Raw genomic sequence first — 23,599 nt, forward strand, 5'->3', positions numbered from 1 at the left:
TGGAGATATTAGTTCTACCTCGTGCTTAGCAGCACTCGTGCCTCTGCTCAGTAAATGACATTGTACCTCAACTGTCTCCAGTGTCTGCCAAAGATTCCTTCGGAGACAAAATTACCATCATTCCAGAACCACTGGACTCAGTTAAAGAAGCTTTTCGAGCAAAGATTCAGAGAGAAAACATGGGTAGAATATAAGCCCAGAAAAATTGTTTCTTTGCATATGTATATATGTAAGGGCACACATGTCACAGCAATGCATGGTAAAGTCAAAGGAGGACCTGTGGAAGTCCATTCTCTCCTTCTACCATGTAGATGGCAGGGACTGACCTCAGGATGTCAGGCGTGGCAGCTAATGACTGCCTTGACCCGCTCAGTTCCCAACCGTGATTCCTCAGGACAGACTCCAGCAACAAAATGAATTCGATAGTTACAAAAGGGTCTAGAGAAGAGACGGGCACCTGTGAAACTTAGTCCATGGGGTGTTAAAGTTCTAAGGCTGCTTTCAAGGAAAGGGGTGCTGAAGTAAATTCCTCAAGAATCGTTGCCCAGGGATCCACATACATACATACATACATACATACATGTGTGCACATACATTCATACCCATATGTATACATACATGTATATACATGTACACACATGAATACACATGTATGTGTGTGCATACATAATACATTTTTGATACACATATGCATATATACTATACATATGCCAAGAGTCTTCTCCCATCACACCGTAGACCCTTATATTTTTAATGACTATATTTTAAATGGTCACACAAGTTCCCATACAATGTATTCAAGTTTACCCCCTGACCTGCAAGTTTTGAAAACTACCCTGTTACCTGGAGGAACATTGTGCTGTCCCTACTTAATAAGGGTAATCAAGAAAGGCACTGATGTTTACCTCTGGCCTACACATATATTACAAATGCACATACACAATACATATACATTACATTTTACACATCTGTACATACATGCAGATATATGCATTCACACTATATCCACATATTTACACACTACACAGAAATACTCAGGCACATACCCTACACATATGAACTAAGCACACAGATACTGTACAAATACATACTACACACACATATTGTGCATGCAACCTATACAAATGCATGCCTAGGACAAACACATCACAAACACATACACTACAAACATATACAATATACTCACAAACACATGCCTATGCCAACCCATAAACTCCATAAACCTACAGTACACATACATGTGTATTCAATAAATCAGACACAAATGCACTATATACACACATACATAATAAAGACATATATACATACATATATGTATATAATACATGTGATGCCAGGAATCAAACATTAACCATATGCATACATGCAAACATATGCACTACATATACCCTACATATACACATGCACTACACATTCACTACACACTAACAAATACTATGTATACACTACTATACTATACATTGGTGCACTTATACTACACACACACCACATGCACACATATGCTACACACATACTACACATGCATGCACTGTGCACAGTACACAATATTTGTATGCACACATATACATTACACTTGCACACAAGCACACATGCTTATGCTCCAGACAAACACACATTCACTTTTAAAAACACACATGTCAAGGGCTTCCCAGCAGGGCCTGGGAAGAGTTCTATTTTAGAAGGTTCCAGAGAGGAACATGGCTGCCTTTAAAGCAGTGTCCACAGAATGTTTAAGTTCCGGGGAAGCTCTCCTGGAAAGGGGCCTTGGAGTAAATCCCTCGGGGGCCGTTGCCCTGGGACCCCTAATTTCTCGGTCCTGTTCTTTCATTTCTCTTCTGCCGGCTTCTGCGCCCGACGCCTCCCCATTCATTATTTTAGCGACTCTCATGGCTCTGGGTAAAACCGACGGCTTTACAGTTAGATGAACCATAAAAAATTGGCAACTTTTCTTCCCCCCCCCCCAACCCCAGCAGCTATTAAAGGCCGTCTTTCTGTGTGTGATGCGTTGCTGCTCAAATCTGGAAGAATGTCCTTTTGTGCAGTCTTGCAGGAAAGCCGATAGCAATTCAATTAGAAAATGCAAATGAGGTCACATGTTTCCCAGTGGAGCGCTGAGGTGCCCCTGAGGAATCGGAGCGACACGCGGCCTCTCGGTAAATACCGAAGATGAAGCATCCCTCGCTGTTGTCATCTGCCTGGCTGGTATGGTGCTTGGGGGTGACGATAGGGCCTGTGGGTGTAGTTTGCCAAAAAAGACGCTGTTGTTTATGAGACTAATATTGGGTCTTCTAGCACATCAGCACTTTTGAAGGACCAGATTACAGACAGCTGTGAGCTTCCCTGGGATCCAGCTACCAGGGATCCAATGTGTCCCAACCTCTAATGCTGTAAAAGGTGGTCCCGTTTGGAGATGGGGTGAACATCGTTTTTTGCAGTGGGGTTAGGTCCACAGTGATGGGTGACCCTTCAGACAGACACCTGGAGAACATTGTCAGGAGATGAAACAAAGATAGAGTGGTCTCTACACCCCCAGGATTGCCAAGAATTGTCAGCCTGCCAGGAGCCAGATAGACAAGGAGCCAACCCTCAAGCCTGGGCCCCAGCCCCGCCCCAGCCCCACCCCAGCCACAGCCCCGCCCTAGCCCCGCCCCAGCCACAGCCACAGCCCCATCCCAGCCACAGCCCCAGCCACAGCCCCGCCCTAGCCCTGCCCCAGCCCCACCCCAGCCACAGCCCCAGCCCCGCCCTAGCCCTGCCCCAGCCCCACCCCAGCCACAGCCACAGCCACAGCCCCAGCCCAGCCACAGCCCCAGCCACAGCCCCACCCTAGCCCCGCCCCAGCCACAGCCACAGCCCCATCCCAGCCACAGCCCCAGCCACAGCCCCACCCCAGCCACAGCCCCACCCCAGCCACAGCCCCAGCCACAGCCCCAACCAGTACTTTGATCTTGAACTCCGGCCTCCCAATGGAAAAGAATAATACTTCTTTTGGTTTAAGACCCTGCCCCTGAACCCATAGTCCTTTGTTCTGCAGCCTGTTGATAATATTGTAAGAGCCATAGTGATCAATAACTTCTACCCCCAGGTCCATTACCCTATCTCCTGGTCCGTTATCTTCCTGGGCAGGCCCCTCATGCTGTCCCTTGGGTCCAGCACACTCTTTTCTCCTGGCTCATTACCCTCCCATTTGTAGCTCATTGACACAGACCCATGGCCCATCACCCACTTCCCATCTCCTTCACCCTCTGACTGTCATGGTTGGCGTCCCATCCTGCAAGTTGGTAGCTTCATTCCTGTTTCTGCCTCTGAGGCTCCCATGATGCCTGTGAGAAAATGGAAAGGAGAGGTCTTAAGGATTAGTCTCAACTATCGCCAGCCTTCCACAGAGGCCTCGGACACCTTGTGGCCGAACAGTGCTGTAAAAAGTGTAGCCTCCACCCTCTGTGAGTTCCAGAAGCCTGGTGTTCCAAAACCAGTAGTAGACACCTAGAGGTTCAGAGACTCTTGTTGAAAGAGGCCTCAGGACCTACAGCACTGAGGCCTCAGAGACCCAGGACCTCACGCCTGAGACATGCTCTCCAGAGGCATAGTCTGCCTGGAGACGTCACCGGAGGCCTTAGGTGGCGTGAATCTTGTATGTCCAAAAAACAGTGAAGGATGCCTTCTGAATGAGACTGAACAGCTTCTACGTCCGAAGCTCTGTGGCCAGGTCACAGGTGTGGTGCATCTTCTGCCACTTGCCACTCATGTCACCGTCACCGTGACAGCTCCAGCCATTGCCATAGGCCTCAGGGCAAGGTCACTGTGTTGTGAATCTGCCCAGATGTAGCCATCCTGTCCCTTGCCCAGTGTAGGCCTGTCTACACAGTCTCCGGAGGACTTTGCTCTCATTCTGGATACTGCGGGTGGGAGGTGTGCCTGGTGTCATTTGGATGAAGGTCAAGGATGCTTCCAGTAACCTGAAGTGCCCAGGATAGTGAGAATCACACACCAGACTGTCTGCAGTGCCCAGGGAAGTGGACTGACAGTTCACACTGTCTGAAGTGCCCAGGGAAGTAGACCCACAGTTCACACTGTCTGCAGTGCCTAGGGTAGTGGGCTCACAGCTGTCTGCAGTATCCAGGGTGGGGGGACCCACAGTTCACACTGTCTGCAGTGCCCAGGGTGGGGGGACCCACAGTTCACACTGTCTGCAGTGCCCAGGGTGGGGGGACCCACAGTTCACACTGTCTGCAGTGTCCAGGGTGGGGGGACCCACAGTTCACACTGTCTGCAGTATCCAGGGTGGGGGAACCCACAGTTCACACTGTCTGCAGTGCCCAGGGTGGGGGGACCCACAGTTCACACTCCTGCTCTACACATAGGCACCGAAGTGGGCTGCAGGCCCCTAATGGAACAGTCATTCCACCCTCCGCACCAACCATCACCTTCAAAAGGAGCAGAGGACTGAGGGCTGCATCTTGGGGTCACAGTCTGAGCCCCAATGCCAGGTCCTCAGGCAGCACCGGTTCCCACAGTTCACATCATGTTCATGAGTAAATGAAAAGCTGGTGCAGTCAATACTCCGCACACAGTAGGTGGCTCACACAGGAGGTACAAGTCCAAGCTACTTCCAGACAGGGACGATGACAAAATAATCTGCCTTGCTTGGGAAGCCTTCCCACTAGGGCCTTCAGCACACACACCCCAGCACACATTCCCCAGCACACACCCTCCCAGCACACCCTCCAGCACACACCCTCCAGCACATACCCTCCCAGCACCCACCATCCCAGCACCCACCCTCCCAGCACACACCCCCAGCACCCACCCTCCAGCACACACCCTCCCAGCACACACCCCCAGCACCCACCCTCCCAGCTCACACCCCCAGCACACACCCTCGCAGCACACACCCCCCAGCACACACCCCCTAGCACACATCCCCCAGCACACACCTCCCAGCTTGGCAACAAAGTGACTGAACTTAGTTCTGATAAACAAAGAAGCAACCAGCCCCCAGCAAGGACGGCATCCTGCACCGACCTGGGGTCTTTTCAGAGTGAACTCATACAGAGGTGTGTATACTGTCTCCGTGCTCTGCGAGTGTGGCTATCTTTGTGTGGCTTTATTCTGTGTTTGTTAAATGCCAGTTTATTCTGCCTCAGCTGTTCATTGGCTACTATGGAAACCAGCTAGATGGCTGCAGACAGAAGCCTAGCTAAATATTTTAAATGTGCATGCTTGCAGGCAAACACAATGGACCCTTTCCCAGTTAGCCTGAAAAGGAAGAGGCAAAGGATGTACGGAGCTCAGTGTTCCTCCAGAAGGGTGAGAGGGAAGGAAGGAGAGGGAGAGGTGAGAAGGAACCCTCCTAATCCAGTTAATCAGTTAAAGCAGTGCCAGGCTGGTCAGTGGGGAGGGACCCACAGCCCTTTCCATCGAAACATGTTGACTCTCCAGCTCTGGGAAAACCACCACAAAAGTTTACAAACCACGTGCACACAAACACACACACACACACACACACACACAAGACAGAGAAATGGAAGAAAGCTACCAATAGATTTATTTGGGGGCTGTATCTCATCCTCTATTCCAGTGTGAGCCAAGCTCATTCATAATCCAGGAACAGCATCCATTTTGATGCAGATTCATACCCAGTTAGCAACCTCAGAACGCTAGACTTTAAGACACAATTATATTTGCATGGCCTGGGTTAGCTCCATATTTACCTCTGTATTGGAAGAAGCCACCCAAGTCATTAGGCTACAACCCCAGTGACACTGTGGTTACCCGGCTACATACAGAGCTGGAGCCATTGGGAGCTGGAGCTTGTGTGGCAGCAAAGGCTTCTGGGTAAGAGGAAGAAGATGCTGGCTAAGCAGCTGTTGATTGCTAGAAGTTGGGAGGGGCCAGGGAAGGAGGTAGGTTTTGAAGATTCCAGAACCTTCTCTGCTGGGAACACCATCTGCCTGGGATTGCAGCTAGACTCTTCAACTTACAGCTGGAAGTGTATAAAATCGTCTGGTTGCCACATCACGGGCCATAGACTGCTGGGCTTGTCTGATGGTGAAACCCAGGAGAAAGGCCACACCCTTCTGGCTAGCAGGAAGGTAATAGGAAGTCTACATGACTCAGCCCCACCCCCTGCCATACACACATCTAAGAATTATGAGGTGCCTGTGCCCAATCTTTAGCCACCATTTAGCAAGCGGCCACACGGAGCTCATGAGGTTCCCCGCCCCCCTGCCACCTGCAGCTGTGGAAGGCAAATACACTTGGCAGATTAGATGCCTGGCAGGGTTTTTTTTAATAATTATAATTTTACCTGGTAGTGTGTGTGCATGTGTGTATGTGTCTGTGTATATGTGTGTATGTGTCTGTATGTCTGTGTATATGTGTGTGTGCATGTGTGTGTGTATGCGTGTATATATGTCTGTGGATATGTGTATGTGCATGTATGTGTCTGTGTATATATGTGTGTGCATGTCTGAATGTCTGTGTATGTGTGTGTGCTCTAGTGTATGTGTCCGTGTGTGTGTGTGTGTGTGTGTGTGTGTGTGTGTTGGTACGTGCATACCGCTGTGTGCATGTGGAGGTCACAGAACAACTTTGTGGACTGAGTTCTCTTCTTCCATCTTTACATGGGTCCTAGGGATTGCTCTCAGTCCCCTATGGTTACACAGCAAGTGCTTTACCTGCAGAGCCATCTTGCTGGCCCCTTACACACCCTTCCCCTGGCTGTGGCTGTGAGTGTCTTTCCGTGGGAAGAAGCTCTGGCTCAGGGGGTGCTCGTACAAACATGCTCAGGCAAGAAAGTAGATCCCCAGTTTGCCACTATCACCGAGATTTACTATTTCTTTCTGATGGAATCTCCTGGTCAGAAAAGCCAGAGGAAGAAAACAGGGCCTCGAAATACCCGAACTCCTCTGCCCCCCACGCAGTCTTTATTCTGTGTCCAGCCACTGAATCCTACTCTCTGCTTATGCAAATAAGGTCTGCAGGCAGCTTCCGGAAACCACGCGCCAGCCTTGAGGGTTCACAGGGCTGTGCTGCCAACCAGAGTCTTCCAAAGACTTCCATCCTTGGGTAATAGAAGCTGACGATTGCTTCTCGGGAGGTGAGGTTGGCAATGTCACACCTTGACTAAGAGTCTTTGTCCCGGGGCCCTGCTGTGTGTCCCACAGGAGCCGATGTGCCAGCTTCTGTAAGCGGCTCTTATTGAATCAGGAAGACACACACATGCCCTTTTCTCAGAATTGGGAGGAACTTACGGTCTAAAGAGACACCCAGCATGCTCACCCAAGCCCGGTCATGTGCTGACCCACCCCATCTCCAAGGTCAGGCCATCCAACCTTCCAGGGTTACAGAGATGGCATCTGGGAACCCTAAAGCAATCCCATTTCCCTGCTCTGGGCAACAATGGGAAATTCCCTGTCCCTCCAGGAACTTTGTACAAGCATGCAGAAACCCAGTGAGCAGCAACCCAGCGCTGACTGTCCATCCTCCGTTAGCTTTGGGAAGCGGGTGAGCATGGTCCATTTGCTAGGTCTCGTCAGTGTCCCTCCACTGAGAGCCTGCCTCCCCTTGATATCCACTCCAACTTCTGGAACCTGCCATGCTTAATCCAGGGGCCTGGCGTGGGGCCTGCTACCCCTCAGCACTGTCGTCATAGAAAATATTGACCAACATCTACCTGTAAACCAATTCCCACCCACTGCAGAGCGCTCCCTGACCACTGCAAACCATATCTCCCCCCCCCCCCCCCCCGTCCCAAACGAAAGTGATAAGGACACACCCACACGTGGGACAGGTGCCGAGTTTCTGGTCCCGGCACTCGGCCGCTCACAGGACCTTATATGACCTCATATGCCTGTTTGACATTTAAACCTGTTGACTCTAAAGCCCAGGCTCCTGCGTGATTCCTTGTAAAAGGTGAACAGTTTGGACATCCGGGAGCAGTGAGAAAAGGTCGTTTTCTGCATTATATTTTAACTCAGATTTATTATCTCAGGCATAAAATAAGCAGGGTGTGGTGGCACAAACTTTTAGTCCCTGCCCTTGGGAGGCAGAAACCAGCAGATCCTTGTGAGCCCGAGGCCAGTCCAGTCTTCAAAGCAAGCTGCAGGCCAGCCAGGCAATATTGTGAGAACCTGACAAAAAAAAAAAAAAAAAAAAAAGATTATTTAAAACCTGCCCCAGATCAGGATTGAATTATTCATTATCCCCTGAGTGTGAAGGGAGCCTGCAGGGAGCTGACTCAGCTTCTAGCTAATGCGGAGCAGCCCTGGAGACCTCACGGAGAAGCCACAGCTGAAGCTGTGGGTCATGCTCAGAGAACAACTCACCTACAAGCCAAGAAGGCCTGGGCAGGACAGTGCCCCGGGCACAAGGACAGGGATGTGGGGTGACTTACTGCCCACTGCGGACAAGGGGAGGCTAAGACCTGTGCTTTCATCTCCAAATTCATTGCCATGGAGTTGGAGCCTCTACCCTTCAGAGAAAACCCTCAGGCTGCTATTGTTTGTATGGCTGTCACCTCTTCCCTGAAGTGACAACCTATGTGTCCTCAAGTTTGAGCATCTTGCCATTGTCCTGAGAGGGAGAAAAGGAAGGTGCCTGTGTTTGAGATAGACCTGAGACCAGTTGATAGAGAAGGGCTGCCAGACCCCCCATCCCAGCCCCTCCCAGGATAATTCACACACACGTGCATGTGTGCACACATGCATATAAAAAACATGCACACACATGCCCCCACACACATGCACATGTGCACATGTCATATGTATATTCACACACATGCAGGCATGCACAAGTACCCACACATGCACACATGCATGCATACACATTCACACACATGCAGGCATGTACAAGTACCCACACATGCACACATGCACGCACACACATTCACACACACATGCACATGTACACACATGCACACATGTGCATGCACATACACTGGCACACATGCATGCACTTTCACACACACACACATATGCATGCACTCTGCAGAACAAGGATGCACATTCCAGCAATGGATTCCACCATTGCCATTTTTCTTTAAAAGGCTGATGTCCAGGTAGAAGTTACAACTTAGCTGTTAAAGTCCTTCCCTTACAACCAAGAAGATCTGAGGTTAATCATCAGAATTTTCAATATTTGAAAAAAAATTAAAAAGACAAGTGGGGTGGAAAAGCACCTGTGATCCCAGCTCTTTGGAGGCAGAAGCTGGAGGGTCACAACTTTAAGGCCAGCCTGGGCTATGTAAGATCTCAGCTCAAGGAAAGAGAGAAGAGGGAGGGAAGAAGGAGGAGAGAAGCGAGGAGTCAAACAGTTTTAGGGCTATGGGTCTGACAGCTGATGAGCTGGTACCTTGGAGTCACACGGTCCTAGGCCGGCCTGGATCCTAATACTCTAAGGCACAAAGCACAGACAGATCCTAGACCCTGGGGGCAGGAGGAGGTAGGCGGGGCAGGGCTAACTATAACTAGTACAGTGATTCTCAGCCTCCCTAATGCTGTGGCCCTTTAATACAGTTCCTCAAGTGGTGACTCCCAACCGCAGAATTGTTTCATTGCTACTTCAGACTTGTAGTGTCACTACTGTTATGAACTGTAACGTGAATATCTGCCATGCAGGATGCCTGATCTGCGGCCCCTGTGGGTTGAGAATCACTGCTCTAGGGGAAACCAGACCCAGGCTCTGGGACGCTGTAGGACAGATTTCTCCTCTTCCATCGCACGCTCACCTTCCACGCTGCCACCCTAGAGTCCAGCAGCAGGGGCAGGGCAAGGCTTCGTTCAGTTCAGCAGCCGAGCCAGAACGAAAGCAAGGAGCAAAGTGTTGGCAGCAGGTCAGAGACTCTCAGACACTAAGATGTAGAGACCCGGCAAGGAGCAGGCCACAGAGGAGTCCGGGCACACGTCCATGTGTCCGCACGCCTCCCTCTGTGTATGCCAGCCACACACACGCAGAGTACCACACAGATATGGGTGTACTCCACAGTGCTTAGTAACAGGCGAACCTCACCCTCCCTTACCCACCACACAGTCACCATCAACACACAGAGAATCAGCTGGTGTCCGCCGTTGGGGAGAATTGCTGGGGGTGGGGGGGAGCATCATTCATAACAGGCATGTTTGTGCATCCGTGCTCCTGTGCCGTGTTCAGAAAGGGCCCGGGTGTTCATGTGTTTAGGAGAACGTGCCTTCCCGCCAGGCTGGCCCCTAATTGCCTTCGACGATTTTCTCCCAGAGCGGTGGGTGCCTCTTGCAAGGCAGAAGCCGGCGCAGGTCTGGCATTGACTTTCACCAGATTTTGTTATTACATTTGTCTCACAGCTTTAAAACAGTAGCAAATATGTGCAATTTATTTAAACAACACTTGGGAAATTAACGCCGTGCAAGCTCTTTTCTGGGCAAATGAAGATAAAGGCGGGCTTTTAAGCGGATGTGTGAGAGAGGTGCTCGGAGTTTCCAATCTGCAATTAGAGGCCTCAGCAGAAGTGGCTACCATTGAAGATGCGCCTCTGGCTGAGACAGCCTGGTGGGCTCTGACTCACCATGCTAGGAGCACTGAGGACAAGTAGAATCCCCTCCCAGAGGCTGGCCGCCTCGGTGGGTGTGCTCTGAATGGAATAAGTACAGGGTCTGGTGTCTACAAGCTTGTGAGCCCAGCTATTTGGGGGCAGAGGCAGGAAGATCATGAGTCCAAAGCCTGATGTGCTAAACAGTGAGTCCCTATCTTAAAATTAAATGAGAGGAGGGAGGGGGAGGGGAGACAGAGAGCAAAGAGAAAGACAGAGATTAGGGTGGGATCCTTTGCTTAGCATTCAAAAGGCCTGGAATTGTGCCTAATGCTGGAAAAATAATCCCTTCTCCCCAGAGTAGGTACCTGGGACTGGTGGGCCTGGAGTCTGGGGCTCGTGAAATTATCAATGAGCACACGTGTCTGAAAACCAATGATGTCCTTCACCCAAAGACTCAATGGACAGAGACGCCCGGCCCACTCCTGAGCTGGCCAGACCTGGGGCTAAGGAATGTGTGTTTCTAACAAGGTCCTTGGTGTACAGCTGCAGCAGTGGCGCCAGTCTGGAACTCAGGCCCTGTCCTCTCCCAACACATTGGAAGGCAGCTGGGGACAGGGAGACAAACCTCCGTGCCCACCTCCTTCGTGGGAATGTGCAGCACCTCTATCCCTCTGCACAGGCCAATGGGGGAGGGGTGCCACTCCACAGGGTTCAGGGCCTCAGAAGTGAGAGCCAGCACTGGAGAGACTGAGCCAAGGGCCTTGTAGGTTCAACTGAGTTCCAAGCCAGCTGGGACCACAACATGTAAAGGTGTCTGTCCACAGCGCCAACTCCGAGTGTGTCTGTCCACGAGTCTGTCTGTCCACAGGGCCACAGATGAGGAACTCTGGCTATCATGACTTCATCCAACGCCACTGAGTCATGACAGGAGATACATCACTTGTCCCTTTACCCACTCGGTGCTCAGTCTGTTGCACAAAACCTACAACCTCGGTCACCCACCACTAACGAATGTCTCAGTCCGTACTGGGAGTGAGCTGCCTCATCCTGTCAGATTGCCCCGTGGAAGGGGTGCTGCTCTAATCTGCATGTTTGATTCATGGAGGATGGAACAGGCTGTGGATGCTCAGCATGTGTTGGGGTTTGAACTATCTATGCGCGTGGTCTCTTCTTGTTATGAAAGATATTATTAGTTTACCAAAGTTCTTTATATAGGGGCTAGTGACCCTTTGTGAGTTTTTTTGTGAATCATGTTGCTTAGCCCAGAGCCGTAGGTTCCACCCCAGCACCTGTAGAATTTAAAAATAATATCCACGGAGACCAATAAGGAACTTTTCTTTTCTTTTTTTGTGGTTTCTTCTTTTATCTAATCCAACGTAAGACAAGGTCCTCGCCCTTCCCCAGTGTCCCCCATGTTTCCGTAACAGTACCTAACCTGGCTTCTCTGACTTTTCTCCCTCAGAAAGGGAAGACAGTGGCCCTGGACCCCTCTCAGCCCCCGAAGGACACACTGCTGCCGTGGCCTCAACATCAGAGCTCCAGCGGGCTGAGGAGGCAGAAACGTGACTGGGTCATCCCACCCATCAATGTTCCGGAGAACTCCCGTGGGCCCTTCCCCCAGCAGCTCGTCAGGGTAAGTGGGCCTCGGCGATCCTTAAGGCTGGTCTGGAGACGTCTCTTCTGGACACTCCGGCGCCAGGGCAGGTTCACCCTGTGGGAGGCACTATTGTAAAGAAACAGGCCAATGGCAGATCCAATGCTCTGCTTCCGGGCCAACAGGCCCTCTCTGGCTACAGCGACTCCTCTGGGATTGTTTACACACCACTGTCCTGTCTGTGGAAGCGTGGGTGACTCCAGTTGTGTCCTTTGGCTTCTGACACCTGTCTGTGATCTGACTGTCTGTGTTTTTCCCTGTGGGGAGCTTGCACATCTTTGACAATGGTCACCAAGATGAAATGCGGGGACATGATCATGCAAAAACCATATGAAAATAAGGATTCTGGGGTGCTGTAAGGGTCATGGATGGCCAGAGTTTGCAGAAGGAGACATTCTCAGACCTGTTGTGTTATGTGTCCCTTCAACAGCAGACCAGGTGGTGTATTTAGTGTGCATTACCAGAGCCTCCGGCATTTTGTGTCACAGCTGGTTTTCTATCCAAGGGTGACAGGGGCTTTACAACAGAAACTCCAGTTCACACAGCACACATCCAGGAAGACGCGGTGGCGATGTCCCTGGCCTCTGTGCACACTCTTACCACAGGGGTTGTGAGGCTTTTCTGAGTGTACACACCCCCTGGAACTGCCCTGTGAGTCTGAGTCCGGGCCTGGAGGGAGCTGTGGAGGATGGAACCCCCACTGTGGGGCCTCAGCTCCCACAATGCTGCACGCGGTACCCGCTAAGACAGTGATGCTGTCAGCCCTGTGTTCCTCATGCTGTACAAAAGTCTCAGCCCTCCCCAGACAGTGGCTGCCTCTGGCGATGAAGTCTGCACCCATTGCTGGAAGGTTTTCTCCATGTCTTGCAGTCAGTTTGTCCTGAAGGGGGTTTCATCCAGTGGTGTCTGCAGCACTACACTGTGTGTCTTACGGAAGGTAGCCATGCAATGGTGACTTCCCAGAACATCTACCCGGAGCCTCGGTGTGAGCCTAGGGAGGCCATGGGAACAGCAACATGTCTTAGCCGTTCTCCAGGGTGCTGCAGACCCTCCTGAGCACCATCAGGTGGGACGGCGTGGAGGAGTGGGTCTGGGTCAGAGCTGGTTCACTTTTCTGAGGTCGGCCAGTCTCTGAAACCCAAAGGCTCTCTGGGACGCAGGTGTGAACTAGGCCGGCCCAGGCAGCATATGGGGGGGACGCAAATTCTTGAAAATAAGTTGCAAACAGAACCTTGATTGACAGTTGTCAGTCATATTCGACCCCAGCCTCCAGGAAGGTGTGCTCTAAGTCATTCTCCTGGGCTGTGAACGGCAGGGGCTGAGGGCTCTGGCCTGCTCACATACAAAAGGTGGGTGGGTGTGTTTAGAGACAGGAATGGGGGCAGAGATCAGAAGTGCTGCAGCTTGGACAAAGGCCCGGAGTCCTTGGTCTTTGTCCCACCATCCACAGAAAGATGGGGAAAACATAACAAGACTATAAGAGGCCTTGGTGGGCAGAGCCATGCACCCAGAAAGTGTATGCCATTGTGGGGGGCAGTGGTGACTGATGCTGTCTGATGTCCTCTGCTGGACCTGGAGTCAAGACTCTTGGAATGCTTGACCCACATGGGTGTGTCAGTGGTCTGAGGTGGCCAGGAAAGTTGGAGCTCAGAGGACGGCCACTTCCCCCCAAACAGTAGAGACCTGGACCCATGTCAGCCTCTCTCTGAGCTCACGGGTGTCTACATGGCCTCCCTTTGGGGACGGCTGCATAGCAGGGGCGGTGGCTCTCTACTGCTCTCACAGGCGTGGGGAGTCTGTCTGGAGACAACGGCAGGCCGCAGACGCTGCAAGCTGGGCCGTGCCAGATCATGGAGCAGGGAAGCCAAGTGTCTAAACCTGTGAGGAGAATAAAGGAACCATGTTTTGACTGTGTACACAGCAGGCCACCTCATATACACATGTACATATGCACACCCCACACCATACATGCATGCACGCATACATGAACACATAGCAACCCATTTCACATACGCACACACGCACACATTCAGAAACTTAATTCATGCATTCATTCAACCCCCTTCCTACATATTTATACATGTATGGCTTCCACACACCAGCCATTCCAAGCATGTGCACACGCATGCACAAGCCCTGTGTGCACGCACACACATTACATCATTTACGAAACCACACCCACATCATGTTTCTTTTCCTGACCCTCACAGAGTGCAGACAGGTGGTGTCTCCTAGGCAGGGAGCCCCTGAGTTTCCTGTCAGCGTTCCGGGGCAGTGATCCAAAAAGCCCACACCAGAGCAGGAATGCAGCTTGAGGGGCGGGCAGCGGAGCTGGGGCACGCAGAGGTTCAGCTGGGATTAGCTGCAGTTCCGTGCTCATTAGGACACTTCATTCTGATAAAACTCGCTGAATGAGAACGTGGGTGGAAGCGGAACTGCAGGCTCTCTCCTTGGACGGTCTCTTCCTAAGTGCTCACTCTACCCAACAGGGGACGGGCTCACTGTGTGGACAGGAAAGCCCGGTTAGAACAGCGAGGCGGCTGAGCAGGTGCAGAGAACGAGATGACCCACACGGAGCTGAGTGGCACCAGTCCGTGGTGAAGCATGGGCTGAGCCACACCAGTCAGCTGCAGGGCACTGCAGGGGCCACAGGGGAGTGCGACCGACTCTCGCCAACTGAGCGGCTGAGCTGAGAGTGGTCGTGGTCTTGGGGAGACATTACCCATAAGTCCCAGCCAGCTTTACTTCTCAGATTGGGGGAAGGGGACATGGATTAGCAAAGTGCACTCAGACGCCTGTATAAAGATGGCTGGGTTCCTAGTTCAGTGCTATTGAAAGAGAATGGCTCTTTGGAGACGGAAGGCAGGGAGAGGCACTTGAGAGGTGGCCTTTGAGGGGCACAGTGACACCCGGTGTCAGCCACACCTCAGTGAGCTATTGGTAAACAACTTCCAGCATACCACACTTGGTGCCGCCATTGGCCCAAATCACAGAGCCTGTTGGACAGAGACCTCCAGAATCAGAAGCCAAAATAAACCTCCCTTTATAGGTCAGTTATCTTCGGTGACATCACAGCACAGGGGAGGGAGCAATGGGCAGCCCCTGAGCCACCCTGGAAAAACGCTGGACACAGTCCCTAGTCTAGAACCCCAGTACTGCCTGGGCTGCATGGGGCACCCCTTTCCCTGTTGGAGATTCGGGGGAAGAGCAGAGAGCTCTCCCTTCCATGGCGGTCCAGAAACACCAACCCTTGGCTTGGCTTCTGCTTGTCCCTCCCGATTGGGCTCCAGGTCTCCAGCAGTGCTGACAGCTTCTAAAGGGATGTCAGCATGAGTTCTGAAATCTCTAACGTGCTCATGAAGTTTGACTGCTGGCAAGATTCAGGGGAGGATAAAACAGGACTTGTAGAAAGAGGTCTGCTCCGCAGCTGAATCTAATAGAAATTCAGAATTTGTTAACTGGGGAGGTTGTCCGTGGCAGCGGTGCACAAATTGACTGGAGACAAGGAGGAGGAAATGCAGTGTTCTTGGGGGACAAGTCATTTAATTTTGGAAACTGATATTTGAGGAGACAAGAAGCCATGCAAACGGGCCCCTACTAGAAAGTGAGCCCCAGGAATAGCTACAGCCAAGACTGAGGGAAGCTGCCACAAAACTGCTCCATGTAGGGACAGTGCCCTGCAGAAGGTGACACAGGCAGTCTCAGCGGAGAGATCATAAGTAGCACCTCTGCAGAGGTCACCTGACCCAATGCTGACAGCCACAATAGCTCCAGGTAGAAACCAACTGTTTGCTTCTCCGTTTCCACGTGTATTTTCACAAGCATAATGTGCAGGTGTGTGGGCACATGTGTATGGGCGCATGTGTGTGGGTTCATGTGTGTTGGTACATATGTGCGGGTGCATATGTGTTGGTGCGTGTGTATGGGTACATTGTGTAGATGCATATGTGTGGGCACATGTGTGTGGGTCCATGTGGGGGGGCACGTGTGTGTGGGTGCATTGTGTGGGGTCACATGTGTGAGCACATATACACATGTGCCAACTTAAGAATAAAAAGGCAGGAAAGGAGCTGGAGAGACAGCTCAATGGTTCACACACGCTGAGCTCAGTTCCCAGCAGCCACGCGGAGGCTTCACCTGTAACTCCGGTTCCACTGATTGGATGCCCTCTCCTGGTCTCTGCAGGCTCCTGTATGCAGGCTCCTGTATGCAGGTGTGACATAAAACTCACACGAGCAAACACAAATATACGTAGGTAGGTAGATAAATAGCTCGATAAGACAGACAGACAGACAGATATATTTGTTTTGTGAAGGTGGGAAGAAAAGCATGGAAGGCCTGTGGGGAAATAATGCTCATACAAGTGTGAGCAAAGCACACAGACTCCCTAATGGGAAGGGGATCCAAAGATGGTGTCTGAGTTTGTTTGGCAAAGAGGAAACTTTTATGTGCTTAGGGATGGAACGAGTTCCCATTTCTGCTTGAAACTGGCTGTTTTGTGCTATTGCAGGGATTGGATAATCTCGACACAGAAAGGGAACCTGGTTCTCAACACAGGAACCTCAGCCCTTGCACCAACACAGGTGGGAAAGCCCCACCAGATAGCTCCCTCCAGCAGGAAAAAGTCACCAAGTCTGTCTTGGACAAGCAGAAGAAGCAGGAAGTGGCCATCTTAAATAGGGTAGTCTACCTACGATCTTCTTCCTGTGTCTTACTCCTGCTCCTTCAGACCTGCAGCCCCACTGTGCTCACTGAACTCTAGCCACAGTGGGTGTCAAGTGGTCTCCGGCTCACCCTAACCTGCTAATATGAGCTCAAGCAGCCCTATGTTCCCAGCACCATGTTCTCTGCCCTGGTGGGTGACCCCTCTCACCCCGTGAGCCAAAATAAGTGCTTTCGTCGGGGCTTTCGTCACAGGAAAGAGAATAACTAACATTCTAACACTCCCTCAGATCACTGAGAGGCGTCACTCACTCGACTGTCCCATGGCAGGCAGAAAGTATGGTGACCCTTGCTGAGGAAAAGCAGCCCTGGGGAGCGTCTTGTGGCCTCCCCTGTGCTGCATCAAAGGCTGGACACACCCCACTGCATCTCGGAGTCCCTAGAGCACCAGTTCTCAACCTGTGGGTCGAGACCCCCATGGGGGTGGCCTATCCGATAACCTACACGTCAGATGTTTACATTATGATTCATAATGATAACCAAGAAATAATCTCACCGTTGGGGTCACCGCAGCATGAGGGACACTGAAGGGCCGTAACACTGGGAAGGTTGAGGACCACAGCTCTAAAAGTCAGGCTGGTGGGGAGGACGGAGAGAGGCCACACATCTGGGTCGATATGCGGTGTAGACAGAAATGTGTGACGCACCTCTCCCCCAGACAGAACCTGCAGACTGAACCTCTTAGACGCGTGTCCCTGGAGTCAGCCTGTATTGGATTTTTTTTTCCTTCCCCATAGAGCTGAACTGTGGCTGTGGCTGTCACTTAGCAGGAGGGACCCACTGCAAAAATGGCTGAAGTTGCAGTCCCAAGGGGATGCAGCTCGGTCCGGAAGGAAGCAGGCCTCCCTGGAGAAACTGACATTCTCGCGGTGTGTACCCTTTCACACCGTGTTCCCTGCTACAGGTTCCTTCCTCGCCCCATGGTGAAGAAGAGATGATGTCATTCTGGAAGAGCAGCCCAGCAGACAGGACAGGACATCCCCCACAAGCACCCCTGTAATTCAGTGTCCTGGTTCTGCTGTCTGCTCTGGAGCCTTGGAGACAGGACAAAAGCAGCGTCCCCCACCTCAGCTGCCCCGTATTCTGTGGTTTAATCAGTCCTGTGAATAAGTGGGCCTTTGTACTCACTGTCCCTTGTCTGAGCAGAAAATGTTCCCTCTCTTGACTGCCCTGGTGGTTATATTGATACAGCAGAGAGTTCTATATGAAATCACAGTAAAACCAAATTGCTGCAAGTGCTCAGATAATTTATTGGAGAATATTCAATTAGAATACATTAATGTTTTAGATTTCCATCATCAATTTACTGTCAGAGATTTAGAGCTGAGCTGCTGGCTCAAGTGGGTGTACTTAGGTACGTTTAGAAACACTTCTCCAAGCAGGCATGACCATGGACAGCCACAGCATTAGAGCCTCCTGCCCTGGGCCAGCTCTAGGATGGAGGCCAGATTCAGGCAAGATGCTGGGCAGTGGGTCACTCGGAACAAGGGAAGGAGAGTAGTGAGCTAAATTCCAGGTGACCATGGGAAGTTTCAGGTCTCAGGCTCTGGGAAAGCTTGAGGCAGAGATGGCTACTGATGTGACTGCTCTGCACATGATGTTGCCACTTAGTCGCGGGACTGCAAGAGTCACTTCAGAGGCAGCATGACATCCACATTTTGAGTGGTCAAGGGACGCTCAAATGACAGACTTCAACTTGAAGAGATATCCCCAACCAGAGGTGACATCAGGTATCAGCCACCCTGCCTCTAGATGGCCAAAAGTGCCCTAGCAAGTCTATTCTCTTGTAGGCTGTTCTCTATAGGATAGAGACAAAAGGCCTGGCCACACTGTCCATCTGGCCCTGTCTGGCTGGCACAGTCTCTCTTCAGTGTTTCGTCTAGAGGGATGTAGCAGCCATCATTTACCAAAGGGGTCCCCTCGCCTGCAGGTCCTCACTGAGTGTGGCAGGCTGAGCACGGGAGAAGCGTTGGAATGATGCTGAGGGGGTGGGACTGACAGGGTCTCAGCAGAGGGCACAGTGCCCCGTACCCTTCTTTTGAATCAAGTGGGTCTAGATGCATGTGCATAAAAGAGCCAGTCTGTGGAGCCTGGACCAGCTCACATCTCACTGTCCCCGACCCTCACTCTGTGGAGAAGAAGCAACTGGTGGCAGGGCCCCTCCTCCCACAGCCTCCCAGGAAGCTGTGGAGGGCTCAGGCCCCTCCCACATCAGCGCACTTGCTGACCTCCAGGTAAATCAGAGTGGAAATGTGCTACCAGCAATGGTCTCTGGCCAGAGCAGAACAGCTGCAGCATACAGCTTCACATCAGTCAGGGTTTTCTAAGATGGAGATACTTTATACACACACATGCACACACATGCATACATACATGGATACACACATACACATGCATATACACACGTGCACACATATACACACAGTACATACACATGCACACCTAGACACACACATACACATTCATGCATACACACACATGGACACATGCATACACATGCACACACACATGCACAAGCATATACATACACGTATACATGGACACACACATGCATACACACACTCACACATAAACATTCTCACATGAACACACATGCCCATACATGCACACATGGACACACAAGCACACATGTACATGCATGCATACATAGTTACACACATGCACACATATACATACACACATGTGGACACACATATACACATGCACATGGATGCACATGCACACAATTATACACATGGACATGGATAAACATGCACACACATACATGCACACACATACATGCACACACATGTACATAGACACACACATGCTTACACATGTCTGTATACACACATGAACACACACTAGATTGGCTTATGAGATTTATCCCAGGGTAGTCCCACATGGCTGTCTCTCACTGGAAAGGCAGAGAATCAGTAAATGTTCAGTCAGTGAGGCTGGTGCTGAAGGCCTGGAGGATTCTGGGGAGCTGCCGGTCTTCAGTGGACACTAGAGTTCTGGAAACGTTGGTTCTTATGTCAGTGGGGGAATGTTGCAGCCCCAGGACTGATGGACTTGCTGTCAAGAATTGTAGACAAGCAGGCAAAGAGCAGTTTCCTTCTTCTGTGTCCTTTTATCTAATCTGAGCACTAGAGGTGCCACCTACACTTAGGGTAAATCTTCCCACATTCAAATGCTATGATCAAGAAAGTCCTTCACGGCAGGGCCCAGCATCCACATGCCGTCAAGCTGATGGCCTTGGTTCCCCGTCACAGCACTTCTCACTACCCGGCCCAGGATGTAGGTCCTACCCTCCCAGCCTCTGCCTCTGAGGTCAACAGCCTTGGTCTAGGCTAGCAGCCCCTCTGTAGAGCATCTCCTCATGGCTGAGCTGTGCTTTCACAGCCTCATACCGGGCATCGGGGGTGTCCTGGGAAGCAAGGAGCGGTTGTGGGGAGATGAACTCTGCTCCTGGTGCAGTTCATCCTGGATTGTTTGCTTATGACGTCATGGCAACGGGGGGGGGGCGGAGAAGAGCTCGTTTGGCTCACAGTTCTGAGGGTGCATGGAGGGGAAGTCATGTTGGCACAACTTGTGCATCCACAGTCAGGACAGAGAGCACAGTGCTGGTCCCACACTCACTCTCCTTCTTACCCAGTCTGGGACCAGAGCCCCTGGAACAGTTCAACCCACAGTCAATGTAGGCCTTCCTTCCTCCATTAATCTTCTCAGAAGAGGCCTTCACAGATGCGCCCACAGGCGTGTCTCCTAGGCGATTCCGAGCCTGGCTAGACACGGTTAACCATCACGCTGCTCCTGAGCCTCGTTCTCCCGGCCCAGCAGATACTCAACACCCCTCACCTCAGATAGTAGCTGCTCATATGGCTGTGGGTTTTTGGCTTGAGGAAGCCCATCTTTTTGCTCCTTTGTATTCCACACAACCCCACATCCACACAAGAGTCCAGAGGACCAACCTGTGTGGGCTCCTTGAGAGGAAGAGGAGGAGTAGCATGAAGCTCAGCAGGAGGCCCCAGGGCAGATGCTGCCCTGCTCAGGCCCCTCATTAGGGGGTTGGTACTCATGAACATTATCATTTTGGACCAAGTCTGTGCATATTTTGGATGCCAGGGGCCATTGGATAACCTGGAAGAGGAGGCAAGGCTGGACAGTGGTCCTCTATGGTAGTCACACACACTGACCAAGACTGTTTCAACTCCACTAATGCCATGCCCCCTCCTCCCTCCCTCTCTCTCCCCCTCTCCTTCTCTCCCTCTCTCCCTCTCCCTCTCTCCCTCTCTGTCTCTATATCTCTGTCTGCCTCTCTCTCTCTCCCTCCCTCCCTCTCTCTCCCCCTCTCCTTCTCTCCCTCTCTCCCTCTCCCTCTCTCCCTCTCTGTCTCTATATCTCTGTCTGCCTCTCTCTCTCCCTCCCTCCCTCCCTCTCTCTCCCCCTCTCCTTCTCTCCCTCTCTCCCTCTCTGTCTCTGTATCTCTGTCTGCCTTTCTCTCTCTCTATCCCTCTCTCCCTCTCTCTTTCTCTGTGTCTCTGTCTCTCTCTCCCTCCCTCTGTGTGTGAGTGTAGTCATCTCTCTTCTCTCTCTCCCTCTCTGTCTCTGTATCTCTGTCTGCCTCTCTCTCTCTCTATCCCTCTCTCCCTCTCTCTTTCTCTGTGTCTCTGTCTCTCTCTCCCTCCCTCTGTGTGTGAGTGTAGTCATCTCTCTCTCTCTCTCTCTCTCTCTCTCTCTCTCTCTCCCCCTCTCTCTCTCCTCACTAACTTGCCCAATGCTTCTTCTCAAAGATGCAGTCAATAAAAATTAGCCTCTATTGACCTGGCCTCATTCCACAGCAGAGGGCCAGAGGTGACAGCCACTTTATCTTGGTCAATGTCCCCAGGGATCTCACTAAGCTCCGGGCTCTCTTAATGCAAATTTAAAAAGCTTTTAATATATGTTAAACAAATATCAGCCACCTGTCAGAGCTGCGGCTATTAAGGATTAATTTTATAGCTGTTACATTTCTGATCAACTGTTACTTATAATTAGCCCCTATAAATGTTTTTAAATAATCGGATAATATTTGAATAGCTTAAATACACTGTCTTGTTCCATCTATCAGGAGCTTACATTTGAACATCTGGAAATTGGGAGTGTTGGTGAGGCAGAGCCCCACAGCTGGCTGTCGAGTGTGTGTGGACTCTGAGAAAGGAGAGACTACACTTGATTCATGGGATAGATGATAATTTTATGTGTTCGTGTGTGTGTGTGTGTGTGTGTGTGTGTGTGTGTGTGTATGTGTGTGTGTGTGCACGAGTGTGTGTGATGAGGGGGGTGTATGATGTGTAGTGTGTATGTGTGTTTGGTATGTGTGTGTGTGGTATATGGAGTGTGTGGTATATGTGTGATGGGGGTGTATGGTGTACTGTGGTGTATGGTATGTGTAGTGTATGTGTGATGGGGGTGTATGGTGTATGGTGTATGTGTGGTGTATGGTGTGTCTCTCCTTGCAGCTTTGTATGTTGTGTATGTTGTATGTGTGTTGCAAGTGTACTATGTGTGTGTATGTGTGATGCGTGTATGTGGGGGTGTATCAAACTCAGATGTTCAAACCCACATCATAAGCACTGCTATGTGCTAAGATGTCACACTGGCCTTCCAGAAAGCTGTAAACGGTGACACTTAGGGGTTTTATTTCCAGAGAAGCATTTGCTGGTTTTGACACAGGGTATCATGTAGCCAATCCTTACAATGGAGCAAAGATGACATTGAACTCTGATCTTCCTGCATTAACCTCTAGAGTATGCTAGAATTCCAGGGGTAAGGCACCATACCCAGGGTCTACACTGCCGGGAATGGATCCCTTGTTAGACACATTGTGTCAACTAAGCTACATCCCAATCTCCAGAGCTAGGAATGGATCCCAGAGCTTCATGTGCACTAGCTAGATACTTTGTGTCAACTGAACTACATCCCTGTCCCGAGAACACGTTCCATGTACATCTCTAGCCACCAGCACCTGTGCCTAGAAGCCCACCTGACATCACTAGTTAGCTGAGTGGCCCTATGGGGATTCAGGAGCCATGCATACCCCAATTATGGTTTAACCTCAAATGTCTACCGTTGGCTTGTGATTGTAGTACTTGTTCCCTGGCTGTGGCACTTTGAGGCTGTGGAGCCTTAAGTTTCAGAGGTGGAGCCTGGCTGGCTCAAGTGGGTAGTTACGGGTGAAATGTTGGGGCTCGTACAAGCCCTGCCTCTGGACCCATTCTGTTTCCTGGTCCCACCATACCTTCCCTGCTGTGATGGGCTGAAGTCCCCCAAGAGACCATGAGCCAGAACTAGTCTCTCTTCCTCTCAGACTGCTATTTTTTCACAACAATGAGACAAGCACTTGTCTCTTGAGGAATATTTGCAGCCCTAGGGACATTGAGCCTCAGCCTGGACACTGGGTGGGGGTGGGCAGAGTCTGAGTCCTCCCAGATTCTTATGCCATGCCCTTCTCCAGCCACGGTGAGTCTGGGATGCCCTACCCAGTGTCCAGAGTATATGTGGGCCTGTAAGTCTCTGAGGTTCAGAAGGGAGCCTCTGCATTGCTTCCCTCGTTCTCTGTGTGAGTTTTGTGTGGTTTTGAACAATTCACACTCACTCTCTGACATTCCTGAAAGTCAGAAGTCTGAGATCAGGTCTGATGGCTGGCTTTCTAGACCCCTCAAGAGGGTTCAAGAGGCTGCCATATTCCT

The 23,599-nt window shown here is 51.1% G+C and overlaps 1 protein-coding gene across 1 annotated transcript in view; it reads left to right on the plus strand.

Annotated features, from left to right (window-relative positions):
• The window catches only part of CDH4 (cadherin 4), a gene marked incomplete at both ends in the record, with an annotated part of 453,286 nt that overhangs the window by 344,482 nt on the left and 85,205 nt on the right, over positions 1-23,599 (plus strand). The window contains one exon of the mRNA XM_080924965.1: positions 11,973-12,143. Within this exon, the coding sequence (XP_080781091.1) occupies positions 11,973-12,143 (171 nt within the window). The remainder of the gene's footprint in view (positions 1-11,972; positions 12,144-23,599) is intronic.

Source organism: Micromys minutus (assembly GCF_963924665.1).
Source record: "Micromys minutus genome assembly, chromosome: 11".
NCBI classification, from domain to species: Eukaryota; Metazoa; Chordata; class Mammalia; order Rodentia; family Muridae; genus Micromys; species Micromys minutus.